The sequence below is a fragment of the Pogoniulus pusillus genome, chromosome 26 (assembly GCF_015220805.1).
Source record: "Pogoniulus pusillus isolate bPogPus1 chromosome 26, bPogPus1.pri, whole genome shotgun sequence".
Lineage (NCBI taxonomy): Eukaryota > Metazoa > Chordata > Aves > Piciformes > Lybiidae > Pogoniulus > Pogoniulus pusillus.
Window position 1 is genome coordinate 20,432,861 of NC_087289.1, and position 23,684 is coordinate 20,456,544.

The 23,684-nt window shown below is 39.3% G+C and overlaps 1 protein-coding gene across 2 annotated transcripts in view; it reads left to right on the plus strand.

The window, feature by feature from the left end:
- The window catches only part of CLSTN2 (calsyntenin 2), a 274,828-nt gene that overhangs the window by 222,521 nt on the left and 28,623 nt on the right, over nucleotides 1-23,684 (plus strand). For both annotated transcript variants that reach the window (XM_064165450.1, XM_064165449.1), the window contains exon 8: nucleotides 17,528-17,690. In XM_064165450.1, the coding sequence (XP_064021520.1) occupies nucleotides 17,528-17,690 (163 nt within the window). The remainder of the gene's footprint in view (nucleotides 1-17,527; nucleotides 17,691-23,684) is intronic.

The window sequence follows — 23,684 nt, forward strand, 5'->3', positions numbered from 1 at the left end:
TACGCCTAGGTGGGAATATTTGAAAGGGAGGAGAAGGAGAGAGGAGGTCTCTTCAGAATCAGGTTTTAGAGCTGAGCCCAAGGGCTTCCTCTCAAAAACAAAGAAGTCACAACTAGCTTTTGTGCTTGGTCTCTGGAGTCTAGTTTGCATTAATCACACTCTCTGCACCTTCATAATGTGTCTAAATAACTGACTGAAACAAGCGTTATGGTTGTTCCAACACTAGCAGCAAGGGAAAGCTACATCATCCAGCTCTGAACAGTAACAGCCTCCGTTTTCTTGGAGCAACCTTCTCATGCTCAGAGGGAAAAAATACTGTTACTGAACTCTTCAGGAGCACAGCCAGACTTTGCTGCCCGAAGTCTCAGGCTTCAGATCAGCAGGAAGTCAAAATGTCAGACTTAAATGTGACCTTTAATGTGTGAGTTTTAATGTCAGTCAGGTTTTTAGGAAGCAAACTGGAAACAAAACAAACAAACAAACAAAACCAAAAAAACCCAAACAACAAAAAGCCAAACCAAACCAGAATATTAATATTTGAAAAGTAGTTGCGAAGGGTAAGAGGGCTTGTTTTGTATTAACATTCATAATCTTATATTTTAATTATTATTAGCATGCTGAAAAGTATTTCATTAGGCTCCTAGTGAATAATACATGTTTCAGGAGGCTAGTTAAATGTGTATTTCATTTAGATTATGACCAGAGCTCCATTTGCAGACTATACCTATTACTGAGCCCTCCAAAGACTGAGAAGGCAAATCTCCTAACAGAAACAGCTAGCAGGTAGAATCCCTGAATGTGCCATCTGAGCAGAAGGTAGATGTCAGGGATCAGAGAAAGTGGTTTAAATTCCAGATAAGATTCAAATATGAATGATGAAGCCTCAGGAGTGAAATAAAGCAGAATTCTATATATGCCATTGTCATAGAGGGCCTGTAGGCCCCAAAAGAGGCTTATTTATGCCTTGCCTTGCCTGGACATGTTTTTGTGCCAGGACTCCTGGTTGTAAGCAGGTTGTGTAAGCCCCCACACACCCAGCTCGTGTCTCCCTGGGGTAAGCCCATGTGATCCCCATATTTGGGGAAGTCCAGGCAAGAGCCTTCTGCCTATTATGGTAAGGTTTGGCTGATTGCCAACCTGGTTGGTCATTCTAGTGGCCAAAGGGACCATTGATCTCAGCCCACATTCAATAAATAGGGGTGCACAGGTAAACAACATGCTCAGCTCGGCTCTGACTCACCTGCATGGCTCAGACACTGCTCTGACCCTACTCGCAGCTCAGCTCAGACCTGCAGGCACAGGCCCTGCATAGCTCAGCCACTCAGATAGCTCAGAGGCTCAGACCCTCATGCTCTGACTCACTCGCAGCTCACCTGCCTGCGTGCTTTTCTTGCAGAGCTCATTTAAGCCTGCACATATATATACATATATCAGGAGCCTATAGCCTCCTAAGCCAGCTGTGCACATATGCTATCAGGACCAGATCCTGCATTGCCTTTACCTATGGAGCTCAGACTCCCAGCAGCCATGCACATTTTGTGTGCCTGATGCCTATCATTGCCTGGTAAGCACCATTGCCGCTGAGGTAACTAGGAAAGCAGACTCTGGATTGTCTGCACACACACATGGCCTGCAAGCTGTGACAACCATGCCAGAGACACCACAATATTCTTCTTGTGCTCCTGAAATCCTGCAGCTGAGAATTCCTGGATGCAGCATCCAGAAGAAGCCAGCAGCACCAAAGGCATAGATCGTCCCTTGCCAGGAGAATAAAGGTTAGAGAAAACCTACTTCCCCAGAAGCTGGGAAGATTCCAGCCTCAGAGTCCACAGGCAGAGACCCTGGAGAACTGGACTTTAGATACAGGCTGTGACACAGCCCCGGAGGATGATTAATAATTAATAAGAGTTGTGAGTAAAAGCTTTAATCCCTCTGTAAATATCTGTTACCTTTGCCATAGAGCAGAAAGAGTTCCAGCCCACTCTGCTGGGCAAATAGCATAAAGATCCCAAGCGGCATTAAGCCACGGGGAAACTCCTCTCTCTGATTATAGTTTAAGTGCTTGCTAGTTAAATAACAAATCCCTGTACATATTTTATCCTAAATTGCTTTCATAACCGTGTACAGAACCTTAATATACAGTAGTTGGGGGTGATGAGAGTTCAGAATATTGAGATTAATAAATATATATTTTTATATAAAATTTATATCACCCCAATTAATTTCTCCCCTCTGCCAAATAGGCGTAGGTATTGGGAACCCCCCTCTGCTACAGCTATCTTGGGATGGGAATAAACTTACAGACCAAAAGCTCATTTCAACCATCTTTGAATACAGTTTGCTCAAAAGCTATACATCAATTTTAGAAAGCAAAATAATAATGGAAGAAGGTAAGACTAGCACAATCTGGGTCTCCAAGTATATGGAAACATTACCTCTAATCTATTTGATCACTTCTCATTGATGTATTCATGATCATCCTGTACACCTCTTGGAAATAAAAGTGTTTCAGGCTTTGTAAAAGCATTAATAGTCAGAATTCAAGCAACTAACCAAAATGTCCCAGGTCAGTCAGATTTCAGGCCTCAGACTAAGAAACAAAGGAATTATTTGGGCTGTTTCAGCTGTTAGAGGATCACCCCCCTCCCCTCCTTAATGTTATTCTTACCTTTTAAGCAGTAGTAATGTGCTTGACTTGTGACTAATTCTCCCAGATATTGTCTCCCTATGTCTTAGCCTTTTTTTATTCTCTGATATATATATATAGGCATTTAGATATATAACAATTATGGTAGTTTCTGCAATTTAAAGAGATGTTTACTAGAAAATTTACACTGACAAATCATAGTAGATCAATATCTGGCACACAAAAACATAAATCACTTAAACCTTTTAAAGTTGGAGGCAGGAAACTGAGCCTGTAATATTTATTCTGGCTGAAATTTTAGTTGGTCTTTTTATTTCTCAGAGTAAAACTTATCAGGTAGATAAGTGTTGATTCAACTTGATTTAAAAAGCTGTTAGGACATTTCATTATTAGGTAGAAAGTGCATTCATCTCAGAGTATTGCTTGTCCTTTCCATTTAGAAAGAAGCACTTTCCCACCTGATAGGACCAAGGAACTGTTTTACTGAGCCTGACAAGCTGCAGTGTTTCACGATGGGAGGTATAATGCCTCTTTCTTCTTTTCTTTCGCTGCTCTCCACAGCAGTAGATTTCAAATGGCAAATCCGTGCTGACAGTGGCCATGCTGCATGTCCAAAGCTGAGTTCTTTGCATTACCCTTAAGGATTTAATTTTGTTATATGTGCAGGTAACTCATTTGTGGAACATTGGCATATTCTACAAATTAATAGCATTTACCATCATATTAACTGCTAGAACTCAGTATCTTAAAAGGACCATCATTTTACAAAGAGTAAATTCTTCTCATGCTGATACTGATTTTGCAAGTGTACCTAAAACTTTTCCAAATAGAGGTAAAAAAGAGGTAAAAAAGAAGCTGACAGCTTATTGAAAACAACATAAGGTTAAAATTCCTTATTCTTTTTTTAGCATGGTTCAAGAATGTTTTACATTAATTTTATCCTGTAGTTTTTGGTACTCACTGATGTGAAGAAGGTGGTAATTTTAGAGCATAGACCTCTAGGGTAGCAATGGATTTGGTAGTTCCCCTATATAGCATTTTTATTTTTTATTACTGACAGCACCACAAATTAGCTAAAAGCAAATAATGTGAATAAGATCTAAAACTTGATAAGTATTCATTTTATAAATGATCGGGGGGTTCTAATATGTATTTATCTGCTTAGCAATAACCTTTATGGTACTTAGTATTTCAGATGGGTACTAATTCTCCTACGATTAGTGGCATCCGTTAGTAAATACTTGTCTTGACTATCCAGAATATCTCTGTGAGATATTTGTCAGAATTCCTTTCTGCATGTTTATTTTTGAGCAGGAGTTGCAGAAGAAATGTTGTGTGGTCTCATGCTATTAGTGTGTATTTTGATTTGTGCAGTATGTCTTGATGAACAGACCTCTTAGCGCTCCCCAACATGAAAGCATTATGTGAATTTTCCTGGGAGTAATGTTGCAAACTACAAAAGAGAGAGCCACACTTGAGGTATCTTTCAGCATTTGAATAAGATTTGTCCATTTTGAAAAACAGAAAAAGTTGCTCTAGAGCGAGAGGCTGAGAAATCTTGTTGCTGCTCTGAGGACTGAACCTGGTATATTTCACTAATGCTGGGCTTCGTTTTTTCTGTCTTGCTGAAATATGACCACAAAATTCTCTAATGGTTTAGTGCTGCATATAGCTGCACTAACTGTGAAGGGATGCTTGTTATTGTACAATGACTGTAAGGCTGATGGGAAATGTGTTGCTTTCAGTCATAGAATGTGCTTGCTTTAAAGAGCTGAGACCACCTCAGCCTAGCTCAAGACACTAAACGTGAACTTCCATTTTAGCTGCCTGATGTCATTAAATGAGCTTTTGAATATATGAGCAAACTGGAGGTCTTTTTGGAGGTCTTCCAAGTAATAGACTTCTTTTCTGTTGACTACAAGGCATTTGCTTTTATGGATGGGAGACACACTTAAAATGCACACACTAACACTGAAATGAGGTAAATTAAATCACTGCCTCTTTCTCTAGCCCCAGGCGGCTTGTGGCTGTATTCATGTTTATAGTCCGTAAAGACAAGAGAGGAGGAGCTATAAATTGTGTGGGTCAGACATATCATCACTCAATCAGAGAGATAAGAAAACTTGTCACTGGATGACTGAGTGCAAAAAACTAAACAGCAGTTGCCTGCTTTAGGGTATTAGGATATAGATTCTACTTCTACTAAATGCTGCTATATATGCTGTTTACTCACCTCCTAACTTGCTGCCACTCTGTCGATGAATGAATGTGCAAATCAAAAGCTTTCATCTGAGTACTCTTAAAGAAGAGGTTTTGGTTTAGTAAGGATGCAGGATTGTAAAAGGCCTGATGAGCTCATGATCTATTGACACATTTGAGATTCACAGAAATTCTGTGGCATCAGGAAAATCAGACATAAAACTGCAACAGGGTGCTGTCTAGGCCTCAAATGCTGTGTAAAATTTGGAAAACCAGTTTGGAGGAAGAGCCACTACACATCATTATGCTGCACAATTGAATCGGAAAGCTCAGCTGGATGTAACACTGATGTGCAGCCAATCCTGTGTATTTATTCTGGGTTCTTTTGGTTTAATTTTGTACCATGTTTCATACTAATTTGGTTTAGGAACTTCTAGCATACACCTGAAGATGAGTCCATCATCAGTAAGTTTGCAGATGACACCAAGCTAGGAGCAGCTGTGGATCTCTTGGAGGGTAGGAGAGCCCTGCAGAGGGACCTGGACAGGCTGGATGGGTGGGCAGAGGCCAATGGGATGAGATTGAACAAGGCCAAGTGCAGGGTTCTACACTTTGGCCACAACAACCCCAGGCAGCACTACAGGCTGGGGCCAGAGTGGCTGAGAGCATCCAGGCAGAGAGGGACCTGGGGGTGCTGGTAAAGAGTAGCTGAAGATGAGGCAGCAGTGTGCCCAGATGGGCAGCAGAGTCAATGGCATCCTGGGCTGGCTCAGGAGCAGTGTGGCCAGCAGGATAAGGGAGGTTCTCCTGCCCCTGTACTCAGCACTGGTCAGGCCACCCCTTGAGTGCTGTGTCCAGTTCTGGGCTCCTGAAATCAAGAGAGATGTTGAGGTACTGGAATGTGTCCAGAGAAGGGTGATGAAGCTGCTAAGGGGCCTTGAGCACAGCCCTGTGAGGAAAGTCTGAGGGAGCTGGGGTGTGCAGCCTGGAGAGGAGGAGGCTCAGGGCAGAGCTCATTGCTGTCTACAACTACCTGAAGGGAGGCTGTAGCCAGGTGGGGTTGGTCTCTTCTGCCAGGCAAGCAGCAACAGAACAAGAAGACACAGTCTCAAACTGTACCAGAGGAGGTCTAGGCTGGCTGTTAGGAGGAAGTTGTTGCTAGAGAGAGTGATTGGCATTGGAATGGGCTGCCCAGGGAGGTGGTGGAGGCACCGTTCCTTGGGATGTTCAAGAAAAGCCTGGATGAGGCACTTAGTGCCATGGTCTGGTTGATTGGCCAGGGCTGGGTGCTAGGTTGGCCTGGATGAGCTTGGAGGTTTCTTCCAACCTGGTTGATTGTGATTCTGTGAATGAATTTATAGAAGGGATGTATTTCTCCTATCGAAGATTTTTTATTTCTTAGTCTCTGCTAAAGGAATAATTCACAAGATTATAAGAAGAAAGTTTGGTACTGTGGACTTTTTGGGTTTTTGGTACCATTTTCTGATACCTAGTAGGCTCTTCTTTCATAAGAAGCCTAAAAACAAAACAGTTAATTTAGATACGCAGTTGTGCAACTAAGTGATATTTGACCTTACTTCAGGGTGCATTTCTGGCTTTTGTTAGTTCATGAGCAAGTGGTGTTATTTAATAGAAATCAAGGGAAGCAAAAAAAGAACACCACCAATGTGAGTTATGTTCAGTAAAGCTTTCTGTTAAACATAATAAGTATTATAATGCCAAAGAAAGGCTGCAATGCACGCCTTTTTATATTATTATTTAAAGAGTAGAGAAAGTTGTGAAATGTTTATTTACATAACATCTTGGCTTTTTAAACTCAGGCTGAAGTCAGTCCTGCCTCTTTCACTGGGCACCGTTTTCTGACACCCTTCTGAGAAGGGAATACTCCTGCAATAGGGTGTCACTTCAGCTTCACCGGTCACATCCTCTCATTTAGAGACTACCTCCAAGCTAGGAATCCCAGAAGCAGATTGGCTAGTTCAGATAACATTCACTAGGTTTGCTACTTCAGGGAGAGGCCGGCAGAGAGTTTAATAACAAGAAAAAAAACCCTTGCCAATGAATAACCAAAATCCTAATCTCATGGTTGTTTCTTTATGCAATCATTGGGTTAGTCTATACAAATTATTTTACCTTATATTGCCTACCAAGGTTTTATTGTTGGGTAGCTGAAGGAATAAGAACAATCATTTTATTTATAGTGTAGTAAACAGTTATTAGTTTTCTGTTAGCTATGTTTCACTTCAATGCTTTCAGCTTCTATTTATGCCCAACTCAGTCTTTAAATATTCAGTTTCTGAAAACTTTTTACATATCGTTGGATGCTCTGATAATTCCTCTCTTTTTAGCAGTTTTTAAATGGATTTGTTCTGATAGAAAATACCCTGGAAGTCCTTACAACTAGAGTAAGAGCCCCATAACTGGTAGAGTACTGCAAAACAATCTAAGAGAATGTTCGCATTGGTATGAGCTCTTTGGGGTTTATTCATTTGAGTGCTGACGCCAGGTTGACATTTTCAAACAAAGCATTACGTAACTGTTCTGCGAAGCTGACTTTAAATGTATGCCACTCTAATCAAGAATAAACCCCAAAATCTCTGTGTGCATGTTTATACAAACCATTCTTACATCTATGTCTACAATTACAAGTTGGAAAGTATGAAACCATTGAATTGGTTTTGACACATCCTTCCTCACCTGCTCATTGCTCAACCTTACAGTAATGTAAAAGTCTTTGGGTACTGTGCAGGGTAGCGTAATCTCTCCTAAGAGTAAGACAGAAGAATCTGTCCAGATGAACAGCCAGATGTATTTCAAAATGGACTGGTTTCTGATGGAAAGAAGCCAGCAGTAACATCAGGCAGGATCTCATCATGGGTTTTGAGGATAAGTTGAGAGATGGTAGAGGTTTGCCACCAGATTTTTTAATTCCTTTCATTTGTTTTAGATGCTGAAGGTTGGTTTGCAGATGTCTCAAATGTCATCTGTGGTTGGAATAAAGTTGTCTTCATCAAATGATGGAGCAATAGAGTGGGTATTGTGATTACAAAAGAAGTCATAGAACACTGCAATGAAAGGCAGTGATCTACTCTGCGTGGCAGAATGCCAGCAACACACGGGAGACCAAAGACACTATCTAGCAAAGAGGTCAGTGCTACAATTAACATCCTCCCTGTAGAATACAGGGCATACAATTTAGACAAAACCAGATAATAAATCTTGTAAAACTCAGTCAGATCTATATAGTTAGCTCTTTTAGACTGAGGATGATACACAAATCAGACTAAACCTAACTCAATGTAATAAAGCATTTACTGCAGTGACTTCATTCGCCCTCTTCTTTGAAAGACATTTGCTGTGTCAGTAAGCCCCAAAATAAAATACACCCTGGAGCTCTGCAATGTTTTTATCTTAGGAAAATCAAAGTTCAAAACAAGCCTTACAGCAAGCATGCTACTAAATACAGATTCACTTGTTTCAGATTCTTGCTCTTCCTTCTACATTCATTTGAATGTACATGCAGGTGAAAGGGCTGAGAGAGAAAAAGGATTGCTTTTATTTGTCGCTACAAGGTAAACGGGCGTACTTGGTAAAATGCAGCAAGGCATTTCCTATGAGAACAGCAGCAGCTATAAAGAGGTGTACTTAGCAAACTTGCTATATAAATATGTTTTCAGTAATTATTTTTGAACAAAGTGGTGTTCTTGGGGTGTTTGTCAAGAGAAAAAAATTGTTGAAAGATGGCATTCCCCTCACCCATTTTTCTGAGTGATTTAACAGACATCCACTGTACTCTTTGACAGGTTAAATAAACCATACTGCATAATAAAGATCAGAACACAAGGTGTGATAATAGCATTGTCTAGATTTTTCTAGGAATACCAAACAAATCTTAGGGCTGTTTCCTAAACATTTGGGGGTTTCAAAGTGAAAGTAAATGTCTAAATTGTAGAAGCATTTAGCAGAAGTAAAAATATGGACAAGACATTGAGTAAACTCATGAAAGAATCAGTTTGTTTAGAAATGTACTTATATTTACACATACTATTTACTTTAGCTAGTTGCATGAGAGAGTATGCTCATTCTTACTGTGCTGTACTGAATAGTTGATATTGAAATACTTCTTTTATAAAGTATACTAAATATAATTTTAAACCAATCAACATTAAACTGCAATATCTTTTTGCGATGAATGAGATTACAAGGGCAAATATGTTCCTCCCGATCCTTCACCTCCAGGTCCTCTGTTTCTGAATATACTGTGATACTGTGATACTGTGATGGAAAATGTTTTCTGCTTTGTTTAGCTTCCTAAATAACATATCAGCAGAGTAACATCTGAGGATAGTTTTAGTGCCACTGTTGTCAGGGTTCCATATTGTCTGTCTATGAGCATGTAACTTGTACTTCATTTAGGAGCTCAGGCTTGTTGCATTGTCAACAGAGCCCTGAGAAGGATTCCTGTGGCTCTTGCTCACCTTAATATAATCCCAAGAGGTTTCTCTTCCTTTTATACATGTGACCAGAGGTAGGGAATACAAGCTTCCTTGGTGAAAACCCTATGAGGAAGCATTAGGAGTTGCATAAAGAGCAGGGAAGTCTCTCTTTGTTTGCTTCCTTCTCTGGTTAGTATAGTTCTGGTACTTACATGAGGTTCCAGAAGGAGAGGATCAATTTGCACAACATTTAATCTCCTTTATTCTAAGGACTGCTCATACACTGCTCCTTTACAACTGCAGAACTGCCTGGCAATAAAATGCACAGAACAGAAGACATGCTGCTTTAAGGTTTTTGAAAGCTGGCTTTAAAAGAAATACATTGAAAAAAAAAAATATAGAAGGGGCATTTAATTTTCTACATTCTGCCTGTATATGAAGCTAACACAACACCAGCATGTGCACTAGAGACATTCAAGTTCCTATACAGACAGTAGCTATAGAAAAGCTTCCTTACAAAGGAGTACAAATTACTCCATCTAACAGCCAGTACTTCCAGCAGCTACAAGAGCAGTGCTGCTCTAGTATCATAAGCATAAATGCACTGATCCAGAGTAAAGCGGTCTGCTTGGTTTGCCTTTTTTCCTTCACTGCCTGCCACCAGCTGTCAGAATTCAGGAACATGCTCAGAGACACTCTGTGATCACATTCAAGCAGGGCTGTGCAGGCTAAGGCTCAAACTATGGATCTTATATGGAGGTTAAGTGTTCAACAGCATTCTTATGAAACAAACTCTGAATTTGTAGCTTGTGGTGATGCTTTTCAATGTATCACCTGTTAATTTAGCTGGTGGGAGTATGTTGATTCCTTCTTTTCCCTTACACAATATATTTTTCTTCCAGACTTCTTTAATTACTACATACATTACCACTTCAGAGGCAGGATATATTGATTTTTAAAGACGGGGAAAAAAAAATGTTGTGTGATGGAGCTGCTAAAAGGATAACAGAAAGGGAAACTCAAAGAGATTTGTTAAGAAAAACAAACAAACCTAGCATAACATGAATAGTTTAGATGTTTATTTACAAGTGATCTGAAGCATCTGTGGAGTTTTTGGGGATATATTTGCAACCTGCACACCTCTGCTTGGCAGTCAAGAGTTTAGTGACCCTTCTCCACCAATGTTTTCATATTTTTCAGTGTCAGCAATACTTAAAGCAAATGCATGTGGCAAATAACTGTCTTAGTACACAGAGCCAGTTACTGATGCAGAATAAACAACACTACAAGACATAATTAATTTGATTATTCTGTGTTTGCACTTTGTTGATGTTTATTTTCAGTAGCTCTTTTGGAAAGCTAAGATGCTGGCAGATTATACTGTAGTACAAAGGCACTTTGAAGTGCATATCTGGTTATTCTCAGAAATTTATACTCTAAACCCTGCATATTCACAGTAGAAATATCTTTTTGTTCATTGTAGTAGAAATCAGAAATGTACTGGATAATCCAGCTACCCTGTGAAGTAAGCACATCCGTTTACTTCCTAAATCACACACTTGCAATCTGCATCTGGTATATCTTTTGTTCTTGGTGGTGATGGGGTAATTAAAACCAAAACAAACACCCACTCAAAAAAACCCAAACAAACCAAATCACAAAGAATTTATATGATATTTACAGACAATGAGAAAAAGATTAAAAAGTCAATGTGTGACTTATTTCCCTATGTCACTTAATCAGCTTTTGCAGGCAGTTCAGCTACTGGAATTTAAGACAAAGATTTACTAGTAGAAATCAAAAGAAAGCATTAGCAAAAGCAATTCCCTAAGGTATAGTCTTGCCTTTTTTTTTTAAACTAACATGCCCTGTCTGTGGATGAGAATTGTCAATAGCAAAACAATTAGGACACTAAATGAGTTTCTAAAGTAACGTATAAAAGCTCATTCAACATCTTTAAGGGTCCCATTCATCAGAGATACCAGTTAAAAACCCCATATGGGACAGAAGAAAGCCTTTTCTCTGCTCACCTTTGGACTGCCTTCATGAAGAGTTCATCTAGACTGACTTCTTAAGAAATCTTATTGTAAATTTGCATATAAAAATATTCAGTAGTTTATTTTTTAATTGCAAATATATTACTTTTACTTGAAATTCACTGCCAGATGTTTCCAATTCAACATTTGTTCCAAGCTTGCTTCCTCGCAGTGGCGCTGTTCCTTAGGTCCCCGTTCAAGGTGTACTGACACTGTGTTTCAGAACTTTTGAGATCCTCATTACGGTACACTTCAGTGTATAGCAAAAATAAGTAGTAAAAATATATTGATATATACAAATATATAAAAAACGCTCTGTCAAAAGATATTTGAGCCATTTAAGTGTCTATTTAGGGTCACAAAAAGAAATGGAAAATGCCAACATTTGTAAATTTTTATGAAGGTCTTTCAGAAAATTTTGTTTTAGGGATGGAAAGAAAAAAATGTGGTATTTTTTAAACCTCATATCCCTGTCCCCATCCAAAATATCATCTGTGTTCTGTTCTCTGAGAAAGAGTAATGGGGGCCATGCTTTGAAGCGCGTTCACAAAGCTTGTGGCTGCTTTCAGAGCAGGGCAGAGGGTTTGATCTCAGTGCTTTAACTGAGTGGATGATGCCACAGCCTTGAAGCATAATGTCATAAATAACAGGCACAAACTGGCGTTCATGCAAGTTAAGGCTTTAATAAAGTTGCAGGAATCAAGCAATGTACAGGCCTGGGTGTGAGGAGAGACCCTTATCTACCCCAACGCACCCCCTTTGCCTTCAGCTTTCTCTTTTTATACCCTATTCTATTACATATTTACTAAGTTCTAAGAAAAGGTTGGGTTTTCTTTATCAGTTCTTAGGATTGTGAGATGTCTCTTCCACACAGGCCTCCTTTTATCCGGTGGTCCCTCTGGTAATGTTTGATGAAGTAAAGGGTCTTGCTTAAGTGTCTTCCTCATGAACTTCAAAGTCCTGGTTCTTCTATTTGCTCATACAGGAAAGGTGGCACCAGGAGGAGTGCATTGCCATTTAAATATGCAAAAGACTATCTCTTCCACATGCCTCCCTCCTTCGCCAATCTAATTACTCTTATCTTTAAGCTTATTGAGATGATGGTGCAAGCAGGAATGCAGTTTCATTCAACCCCCCCCCTTCCTCCTTGTCTGTGACCTCTTGCCATGAATTGATCGGATCAAACATATGATTCCATATATTTCTCACAATAAGATCTGAGGGACATTCCCATGGGTTTGTTGCCACCTTTAGTGAAGTGGCATGAAAAATGCTGAGCCTGAGTTGCATCTGCATGTTTACATAGTGTACTAGTTTGAAGCTAGCTAGACTACAGGCTGTGAAAGGAAAACAACTTCCCTCATAGGCTTGCGGAGATGTATAAGAACAAGAATCAAAACATAGATAAGGCACTACTTCTCCTGCTGGGGAACTCTGAGCTGCATCTCTCTCTCTCTAACCTCACCCTGCATTTCTCTGACTAATCCACTTTGCTTCCTGACCCACCGGCCAAACCTCCATTCTTCCTAGGGACTGGGGTAAGGTTGAGAGGGGTAGGGGGAAGGTGGCAGGGCAGTTAGGAGGCCCTCCTGGGGACTCAGGTTTCTGGGAGGGGAGTTGTGTTTCTGTATTACCTTTTACCTTGTATTTTCTGTGTCTAACTGTATATACTGTAAATATCTTGTATATTCTGCTAAGCTGTAAATAATAAAGCGTCATTCAATTTCCAGATCCAGCTGAGTCTAGTCTGGGTAATTTCCAAAGTGTGGGAGGGCAGCTAACACCCAAACCATCACAGATAGTTTTCCTGGTGATGACCTCCACGAGCTCTGTCTAGACATACTTGCAAATACAGAAGCTATTCCATTGTTCAGGTTTTCGTGTAAGCACTGTACATACTCTGTACAGAGGATTTGAGCTAAAGATTTTGCTTGCTGAAGGACTCACAGATTTATGATACAGTAAATGTACATCTACAGAAAAAAATTGTTGCTGTTAATAAAAGCATGATAATGGTCAGTATGTAATGATGTGCTGTAACTTCGTATTAGTGGAAACAGTGCTGCCTTCCCCCCTGTAGACTTCACATTTTTCTACACAGGTACAACCATGGGAGAGGACATTTTAGAGACACTCTAAGCATGACTAATTTTCTATTATGCTACATTACAATATTAGGTAATTTCTAATTCCAAATGTACTCCTGACCTCCTTGCAAAGCAGAGGTGTTAGTATTCTAGCTGCTTGGGTACTGTAATGCCTGTGTGAATGTGGTTCTTCCTTCACTAATAATCCTCTTTTGCTATACATGAACATGACAGCCTTCTCCACTATACTCTTGGTTACAGAGTGCCTTAAATGTTTCAGTTCTTGAACTACTGTGAAACAGCGAAAATAGGTTTATTGAGAGGACAAAAAATCTAGCTGCTGAAGTTCTCCCTGGTCATAGAAACAGTTCTGCATTTGCAAAGACTGGTATATCTCAGAGTTACATTCCTGCAGATGTACATCAGTTCGAGCAGGATGATTTATGCTCTGTGAGCTTAGGTTGATCAAATCTAAGAGCTTATTCTTTTTTTAAACCACCTCTGTTTCAAACCACCTCTGTTGATAAGAATTCAATTGTAGAGGTGAATTAATTAATTCAATGTTAATATTTAATGGAAATTATAGGAATTCTCATTGTTTATCTTGCTAAATAGGTGAATGATCCAATTTGTATGAGCATGCCCAAGCTGACTTGAGGATGAAAAAGCTGTAAGCTGCAGGTTCTCATGTGTGCATGCCAAGCCCTTATGTACAAAGCTATAAAAAGAGCCATTTTACAGACCCACAAAGTCTGTTCCTAAGAACATGAAATCTGTTTTCTTCTATTTATTTCATACAAGTGTATTCCAGCGCAATGACTTGTAATTAACATTAAGACTTCAAGCTGTGATTTGATTAATGCATTTTAGAGGCAGAGTGACGTGACAGAATGATTAGACCAACCTAGCCACAGAGTAGTCTTTGAAAACCAAGCTTACTCATCTGTGATTTATCTCATTAGAATAGCTTCATTAATTAGATTTTTTTAAATTAAGTTCTTACTTGAGATGACAAAAATATCTTTGTTTGCCAAGCCAGTATAGTTTGTAATTTTATTTTCATGACTTACCTGGAATCATATATATGTTAGGAGGAAGTTCTTGACAGACAGAGTGATTTTGGCATTGGAATGGGCTGCCCTGGGAGGCGGTGGAGTCACTGTCCCTGGAGGTGTTCATAAGAAGACTGGATGGGGCACTTAGTGCCATGTCTGGTTGATTGGATAGGGCTGGGGATAGGTTGAACTGTATGAGCTTGGATGTCTCTTCCAACCTCGTTGATTCCATGACATTAAATTCTGTTTCCAGTGTAGAATGCACATGGGAAAAAAATATGCTTCATATGTTGGGAAAGTGAAAAAGGTGTCCGAAATGTCAGCATACCTATAAGCATAACTAACTGCACTTCACAATTCTTTATTTCATTATTTTGTTGCCTGTGAAGTGGCCAGGCTGATGAGTGACTGGGATAAATTCCAGGGTTTAAAACATTTTATTGCTTCCTTGTAGAAATGTTATTTCTACACTGTCTGTGTATTTATCCTGTACTGAAATCATGTGACAGTTCAGCACCTGACCAATTTTGGTGCTTTTGAAATCTCAGGAAGCACCAAACTGAAACTTTAAGGGGCTAAATGCCCTTAAATAAAACTTCATGTGTTGAAACTTAAGAGAACCACACAGGTGATGGTTTGAGGACTTCACCAAAGCTGTCTATATTTGCAGTATCCTATGTTCCAGAATGTATCTGAAACAAACATGAGTTAATGGCTAATGTCTAATGTGGGCCTCTGCAGTTGGACATCTTTGTTTTTCTTGGAAGCACTGGAGCCTAGTAGCTGGAGTCCAGTCTCAAAATTGTGGAGTTTATGTCATCCTCTATTTTCAGAAGGCATTTTTATTGAAAAATGTAACTGTTCTATTGGTCAGTCAATAGAGTAATCAGAGTAGCTGCACATTATCCTGCTCCTTGTGTATATGATGCCTCAAAGAGTGATTTGCTGTGTTAGCATGATCTTGGTTTGGTTACATCCCAAATGATGCCCCTCAGGATTGCAGAATACTCTGCAGCATTTCTCTGAATTGTCAATACCTGAGTTTTTGTCATGCAAGGCCTCTCAAACTCAGGCACATCACTGATATTGTTTCATATAACATGCCTGACACATGAGGCTATGATGCATCACTTTCTAATGATCAGGTCAGGAAACTTGGCAAGCTGCTTTTCCTTGAAAGGGAGAACTGCATGCCACTATTCATGATCATTGTTTGTTCAATAAAGTTTCCAGCTCCCAATTTATTTACTTTCAATTTTGTTTTCAGTTCACTTAACCTTCAGAAAAAAATGTGTGCTTGTCTATTGCTTAGGCACGGAAGGCTTGAGCAGCCCCTCACTGCATTTATCTCTTGCTGTGGGCCTGTGATGTCTGCAGCAATAAATGTATCCATTTGGAATAGAAGTGATTAAGCTCTTGTTGAGTCTTTTGGAACAAAACATTAGCGTTTGCTTTCAAAGGGCAGATATCACAGCAGATAGCACTTAACCTAGCCAAGGATAAAGTGTTCTATTTACTCATCACTTTTCTGCCTGCCTTTTTGAAACAGGCAGGGTATCTACATTCAAGAACTTCCATTTCTTAATACATCAAAACAAGTGTCTGTACAGAACTGAATGCAGCATGATTGCAACTACTGCTTCGTTCTTAAAAACAGCCCACTCATCCTACTCACTTTTTGTGATTTTTTTTCTTTGGACTTTTGAATTTGAAAGACAAAGCAAGGGAAAAATGAACTGTGCAGACACGGATATGTACACACTGGACTCATTGCTTCACTGACCTCTGCCTTTCTGAACTAAACCCAAGATTGGCCATCTTGCAGTAATCCCTGCTTGTCCTGCTCAGATACTCATATGAAGTTTTACACAAATATTATCATCTGGAAAGAGCACTGAAACTGTGGCTGCTGCTTTTCAAAGCAGATGTATATCAGTGAAAGATATAGACCCTCATTTTGGTGACTATCTGGGAAAGAGCTCAGAGCCACCAAATGAAGCACAGTGAAGGCTTGAATTTCCTGCCCAAATTGGGTAGACCTATAGACTGCTTATCCATCTGTGTGTATAGGGAGCACAAGAGAGCTTCTTCCAGCACGCTGGAGGTCCTGCTGCATTCCATAGGACTTTCTAAGCACTAGTCCTGTAAGTTAATAAGGACAATTAAATCAAATAATTGATAATAACTCATCAATCTAGTGACTTAGTGATATATATATTCTTAATTTGAAGCTAATAGGGCTCCTCAGTAACTATGAAGCACATCTCAAGTATGCATCTCTTACATACAGGTTTGTATCCTCCAAAATTGATGTAGACACTGAAAAACTAATACTATGTGTTGGGGAGGGGAAATTAATTGATGCAAGACAATATTTTCCAAAATTAATATTGTTTATTAATGTTGCTATTCAGAAATCTGCCACCCCAGACCACTAATTTTAATTGCCCTTTGGACACAGAACAGCCAATCAGGACGGCAGTTAGCCAAGCAATACCATATTAGGCAAAGCCACAGGCTCACTTTTCCCTCATTTAGAAAAAGCACTGGCCTTGCACTAGGCACAAGTGTGTGCAACTTACACCACAGGACCCTGGGCAGGCCAGACTCTATGGCTCCAGGTCCTTTTGTGTCCATTTCACATGCTTGCCCCTCTGGTGGAGCAGAAAAACATATCTAGGCAAGGCAGGACATGTGTAAGCCTATTTTGGGCCTCTGAGGTCTACCACAACACTATTTATTAACAAATGGGAAAATACAGAGCAGATACCAAATAATCTGATTTTGATATTTTATTCATGTATTGTATTCTAGGAGTGTGGTCAAGATGCTTTTATTTATCAGATGTATTCTGGAAGTATGCCACACGTATTAATCAACACTGTTTAAACATTCATTAATGTTAATGATGTAAACTGCAATAATAATGTCGGGTTTTTTTTTGGTTGGTTGTTTTTTTCCTGTAAGTGTAATTTAAAAACTACAATTTAAAACCTGTATGCAATGTGAAAATTAGTCACCTGAAAATAAGTGCTAATTAATGTTTTTCTCTTGCATTGTCTTTCAGATTTGTGATAAAGAATGGCATTACTACATTGTCAATGTTGAGTTTCCTGTTGTTACGTTGTACATGGATGGAACAACTTATGAACCTTACCTTGTGACCAATGATTGGCCCATCCACCCCTCACACATAGCCATGCAGCTGACAGTTGGTGCTTGTTGGCAAGGTAATGTGCCAGTAAAATTATGAGTTCATACCAAAAAGAATCTGGTCTCTCTGACTGCATAGTAAATAAATTACAACAAGGTTGATGGTATAAAATCAGAAATAAATCCAAAGTTAATAATTAATCAAGTCCAAGGATAAAATGGGTGGGATGGTAAAAGGCTTTGCATTGTTACTGTCTAAAAAGGTGTTAAATATAGCCTATGTATTCAGTGTGAAAGATTGTCTTCTTCAGCCTTTGTCTTCACTTCTTTTAATTCTTTCCCTTGTTCTCTAGCTTTAAGCCCACTATCTAAACGTTACTCTAAAGAACTCCAATTATCTCTGTTCGGTACCTCAAATGAGCCAGATCCTGCCCTCTTCGCGTTGGATGCATAGCACCAGTAATTCCACTGATTTAATCAATTCACTCTGTTGTAGACCAGGTGTAAAAGTGAGAGCAAAATAAAAACAAAGGTCACAACCCCAGAGCCATGCTTGTATGGGCCTGGTATCTACCCTTAATAATCCTGCTTTTTCTTTTCCCTTATGACACGTGGCTGTCTGCCCTGCACCGGAAGCAATGCTCTCTTTCTGCTCATCTGCTTCTGTAAAGCTGTCTCCATTACTCTTCCATGTTAATTTTCTATTTGCATGCCATGCCTTGTTTTGCTGTAAAGTCTGAAGTGAAGCAAAGTGTATGATTAGGAACAAATGCTTTAACAGCTTGTGCTTCTTCCCCACTCTGTAGGGCTGCCTCACTTTCTCTGTTATTACCTTGTTTGCCAGTTTGATCTCTGCTCATTTACAATATGTTATGGAAAATCTGGATGTTTTATGCATGGCAGAGAGCTGTTCAGCATAAATAGTACTAGAAATAAATGCAACTTTTAGATTGTGAACACCTTGGAGTAATGGTCCAATCTTTACTTTGATGACAACATGCAGAATAAAGCCACACTAATCCTAAAACCAAGATTCTATAAATTTTGGATATTGATAGGTGTTATGATAGCTAAACAGCATGACAGTATAAGGCCGATCTATATCTAACTAGGATTTACACGTGTGGGCTTCCATGTCTAGAGGGATGATCTTTAGGTGTAAAGGAATTTTTCACAACAGGATACATTTAATTTTACTCTAAGGTGTTAATATTCTAAGAGAATGTTACTCCTTATTTTTTTTTTTTTTTAGATAAAAATATGCAGTGAGATACCTGTCAAACTCTTTAGAAACCAGAACTTCAGTTTAGCCAGTAGCTTACTGGGATGACAGATAACCAGTGTGATTTACATGAAATTGATCTCTCTTGGTTTTTGTTGCTTTTGGGGGGGGATTTTTTTTAGTTGTTGTTTTTTCTTTTGCTTTGTTTTATTTTGTATATATATCTATAATTTTGGTGCAGCATTTTAAAATCAAAATTCCAGACTTAACAAATGTAGATGCAATTTGTGAATGGAGTGAATTAATTTCTCTCCAGACATGATACCATAGAGACTGTGGATAACCATTGAGTACTGCCTCCTGAAAAATCATCATTTCTTACAGCCAAGCCAAGAACATTTTAATCCTTACTTTGTGGTTATTTCTAGGTTCTTTTGCACAAATCTACCTAAATATTTTTGTGCATTATTTTTATTACTTCTGCACTTTAACTTCTTTCATTCATTCACTGTGTTTTTATCTCTCTTCAGTAGAAATATTTTGAGGTTTTGTTTTGTTTTTCCTGAAAGTCTCAATATTGGTGGGAACCCACTCCCCTCAGCCCCACCTGAATCTAATGTTAGCGGTCATTCAGGTACCAAGTTTGAGAGCTGGTTAGTAAACTTATCTGAGGAACATGCACTCTATACTACAGTGCTTCATCCTTGGGTTTCATCTACCTCCAAAGCAGCTGAATACAAGAATAAGTTGCACTTCCTTTGCATTTTTGTTTCTTTATCTCAAATTGTAAAGAGAAAGAATTAATGTACAGACTCTACTCAGTATTTAAGCTATTAAACAGAAAGCTGCAATTGTTTACAGGTTTTGCCTTGAATAATTTGATATCTTTGTGATGAATAACCATCCAGGATAAGATTCTTCTTCCTTTTTGGAGAAACTCTTGATTTCAACTACTGCAGTTTTACCTATTGCTGCTGTCACTATTTACTGCAGTATTGCACTATTGGCTATTTTAATGGTGTAAGAATTGGAGCTCGTCAAAGGTAGACACAAATTTTCTGTCTCGTGAAGCTGTCAAGATGTAGCTAAGATAGATTGTGCTAAAGATTCTGATAAACTATCCTTGTTAGGAATAAATGTGGACTTTTAATACTTGCATGAAACAAGCTTTCAAGATACTGCTGCTGGCAAAGTGTATCTTTTGATAAGTTTGTTATGATCACCTCAAACTGTTTCAGGTGAATGTTATGGAAAGTCACTCTGCTAATAAGATTCAGCACTCTAACTCAATCAAATTGTACTTACTCAACATATAAAACCAATCTATTCCTTCAAAATGCTTCTTTTCAAAATCCATATTTTTCAAGAAAAAGTGTATCTATCAAACAAAGATTTTGACTCCAGTTTTAGTGAAACCGTTAACTTTACATAGGATTATATCACCTGGCCAATAAGAATAGTCTAAACCTTCACATTTCAAAACCACTTTACAACCATCTACAATTAAATTCAGGAAAAATATGCAGTCATTTTGGTGTCATAAAGCATCAGAAGAGTCCTTGTTAAGTGGATATGAGGAGTTTTTAGCACTGCTTTGCTCAGATTATTTTCTTCCTTTTCATCAAAGCATTGGCAGAATAGGAACACAAGCTCTACTCTCTCCCTTCGGGAAGGACAAGTCTTCTTTTTGCTTGTCTTTACCAAACTGTTTCATAGTTCTGAGTCTACAGTATCCATTTAACAAAGTCAAATTATTTGAAAAATAATCTCAACTTAGACAACTAAATGTAGCAGAAAAATAACATTCCTTTTCCTTACCACACCAATTCTGATTTGCTCACAGCAACATGACTATGGTGCAGCTTAAAATCTGGTGGGTTACAGGAAGACTGAAAAATCAAGAACAAAAAGCACTGTCATTTACTCTGTGAGCACTAATAGAAAAATCTGCCACTCCTATGAAGGATTCACCCTTCCATATACAACAGTTTTCACTACTGGTCTCAAAACTGGGAATTGTTCTGCTGTTTCTCTAACAATCTGAGAATCCTCTAGGTTATGAGACAAGTCATTCTGACAGCTCTGATCTTACATGGACCTTCTTCTTATCCTTCTCAGAGTTATGTCATGCAGGAGTCTCAGGCACAGAAAGAGAATTCTTTTCTTTGAGATTAATATTTCCTATTCATATTTCAGTTCCAGAGCAACCCCTTTTTTTACTTTCATAGAATCTTTCATAGAATCAACCAGGTTGGAAGAGACCTCCAAGCTCATCCAGTCCAACCTATCCCCCAGCCCCATCCAGACCATGGCACTAAGTGCCTCATTCAGTCTTTTCTTGAACATCTCCAGGGACGGTGCCTCCACCACCTCCCTGGGCAGCCCATTCCAATGCCAATCACTGTCTCTGCCAACAACTTCCTCCTAACCTCCTGCCTATACTTCCCCAGGCACAACTTGAGACTGTGTCCCCTTGTTCTGTTGCTGGTTGCCTGGGAGAAGAGGCCACCCCCCACCTGGCTACAATGCCCCTTCAGGTAGCTGTAGACAGCAATAAGATCACCCCTGAGCCTCCTCTTCTCCAGGCTAAACAACCCCAGCTCCCTCAGCCTCTCCTCATAGGGTTTGTGTTCCAGGCCCCTCACCAGCTTTATTGCCCTTCTCTGGACATGCTCCAGCACCTCAACATCTCTCTTGAATTGAGGGGCCCAGAACTGGACAATTTAATAGCCTTGCTTATAACATCCATTATGAAAAGTTAGATTAGTTTTTATTTCTATCTTTAGCTGCTTAAGTGAAATTTAAAAGCGGTTTAAGTTCAGATCTGTTCTCTTGAATCTAGCATGAAAACAAACTGGGTTTATATGATAAATTTAAACTTTAGCCTGTGATGTGCTCAGTGTCCCACCAGCAGCAAACTGTTTGCAGTTCTAGTTGTAATGGACAAGTCTCTTCTATATCTTTACCATTGCTTTGACAGCGTAAAAAACGTCTGATTTGTTTGATCCTGGTTTTATTTAAATATTGTGAATTGAATGCTGGGACTCTCCTAAAAGGAGGAAAAATTATCCTTTTCACAAAGAGAAGAGTCTTGTCTAGGGAGCAAGAGGATAGTGGAGGTAGAGGTTAGGGTCTCAGCGTGTAGATGGTAGCCTGGAGACAAGCAGGCTGAAGACGGCTAAAAGGGCAGAGAGAAAGGCTTTAAAGTTGATAGAATAAAATCCTCCTAGGGTCTGTCAGTGTAATGGTTTAGTGTTCTCTCAACACAGCTCAGAGCTGAGATAAATATGTAAGAGTTTAATATAACACACCATAATCACAGTGCATAAATACCTTGGCTAATAATCTAATGAATCTGAATAATACTCTGTGTGATTACTCTAGCTTAGCGTATTTGCAGAAGAAGCCCGGTGAGATCAGGAGTGGGATGGGGAGAAATCCAGCATGAAACAGAAAACCAAAATCTGCAGAAAAGGGCCGACACCCAAGAACTCAGAACTCAGAAGCAGCAACCAGAACAGGATGCCTTCCATGTCACAGTCTGAACTTCGAGCCCTATAATACTTTGCTCCAGTTTGCGCTTTCATTTGCTTGAAATGGCTGCAGCATGGTATGAATAAAAGCAGCAGATTCAACTCAATCTATGACAGCTAGGCACTGGGTGAAATTTACTGCAGCCTGGCAAGTCACTCAATTACCTAAAACCAAGTCTCAGGAGAGTTTCCAGCTTTAATGCAGGTTTGGGTGCAAGGGAAGCTGTATGAAAATATCTCTTCTATGTTGTGTTCCTGCATAATCAATATGAATTTTCTGTACTTAAAATTAGCTGTTCTGGATGTTAACTCTACTACAGTTTTCCTCTTTTAATTTAAAAAACCTTAGTTCTCTCTGCAGGGAGCTCATTAACAGGAAGGTCTTGGCAGAGCTACCTCATTGATTTGGGGTGCTATCACAATGGTTAGTGCAGAGTTAATTGGCGTTTGTTTTGTATAGTTCATGTTTAATACTGCAAGACTTGAAGGGTAGTTTATTTGAGGGGAATTAAAGCATTATCTTTAGGCTAAATGATGTTGACTCGGTTACATGTGACCCAAGAGCAGTGACAGCTGGAGAAAGAAACTTAACCTGTTGCCAGTCTTGATTCATGGTAAATTCTGATTTACTCTTCAGCTGTGACACTAGGCCTGGAAAACTGAACTCTTAGTGAGCTAACTGGTAGAGGAAATGAACAGTTTGGAGTGCTGGTGCAGCTATTTCTGAGAAGAGTCTTCTATGTGCCCTGGTAAAGTTTGACATCTCTCTGCAGATACTGAAGGTTAAGGATATAACTTAATTTTACCTTCCTTAAAAGGCTATTTTGTTCACATCAGTGATCTCACATTGTCAAGGGTATGGTTTTGATATGAGTGGGGTTATGTAGGTCCAAAGGGCTACTCTGTCTTTAATGCTGAAAGTGATTTTGAGGCAAAATTGCTCTTTCTCAAGAGTATCTAAAGGACAAAATTGACTTCACTGCAAGCGTGCTTCCCGGAACAAAAGACACCAAAGAGAACATGTGGGAAGCGTGACCCCTACAACTTCTCTGAACTCCCTACCTCCCTGCATAGATGTTAGAAGGAGACATGGTCCACTGGGATAGGAGAAAGCTCCTCAAGGCTTAATGTCAGCTCTTATTTCTTCTCCCTTCTTCTCTAGCTATAACAGTACTTTAGCTTTGCACTCCCAACACAAGATTCTTGAGAGCTTTACAAACAATAAAGAAGTAACACAGTGCTACACTGTGGAAGTAAATTACCCTTACTCTGTGAGGATAAAGTGCAGTATCAAGAGGGGAAGGGATTTTAATTTG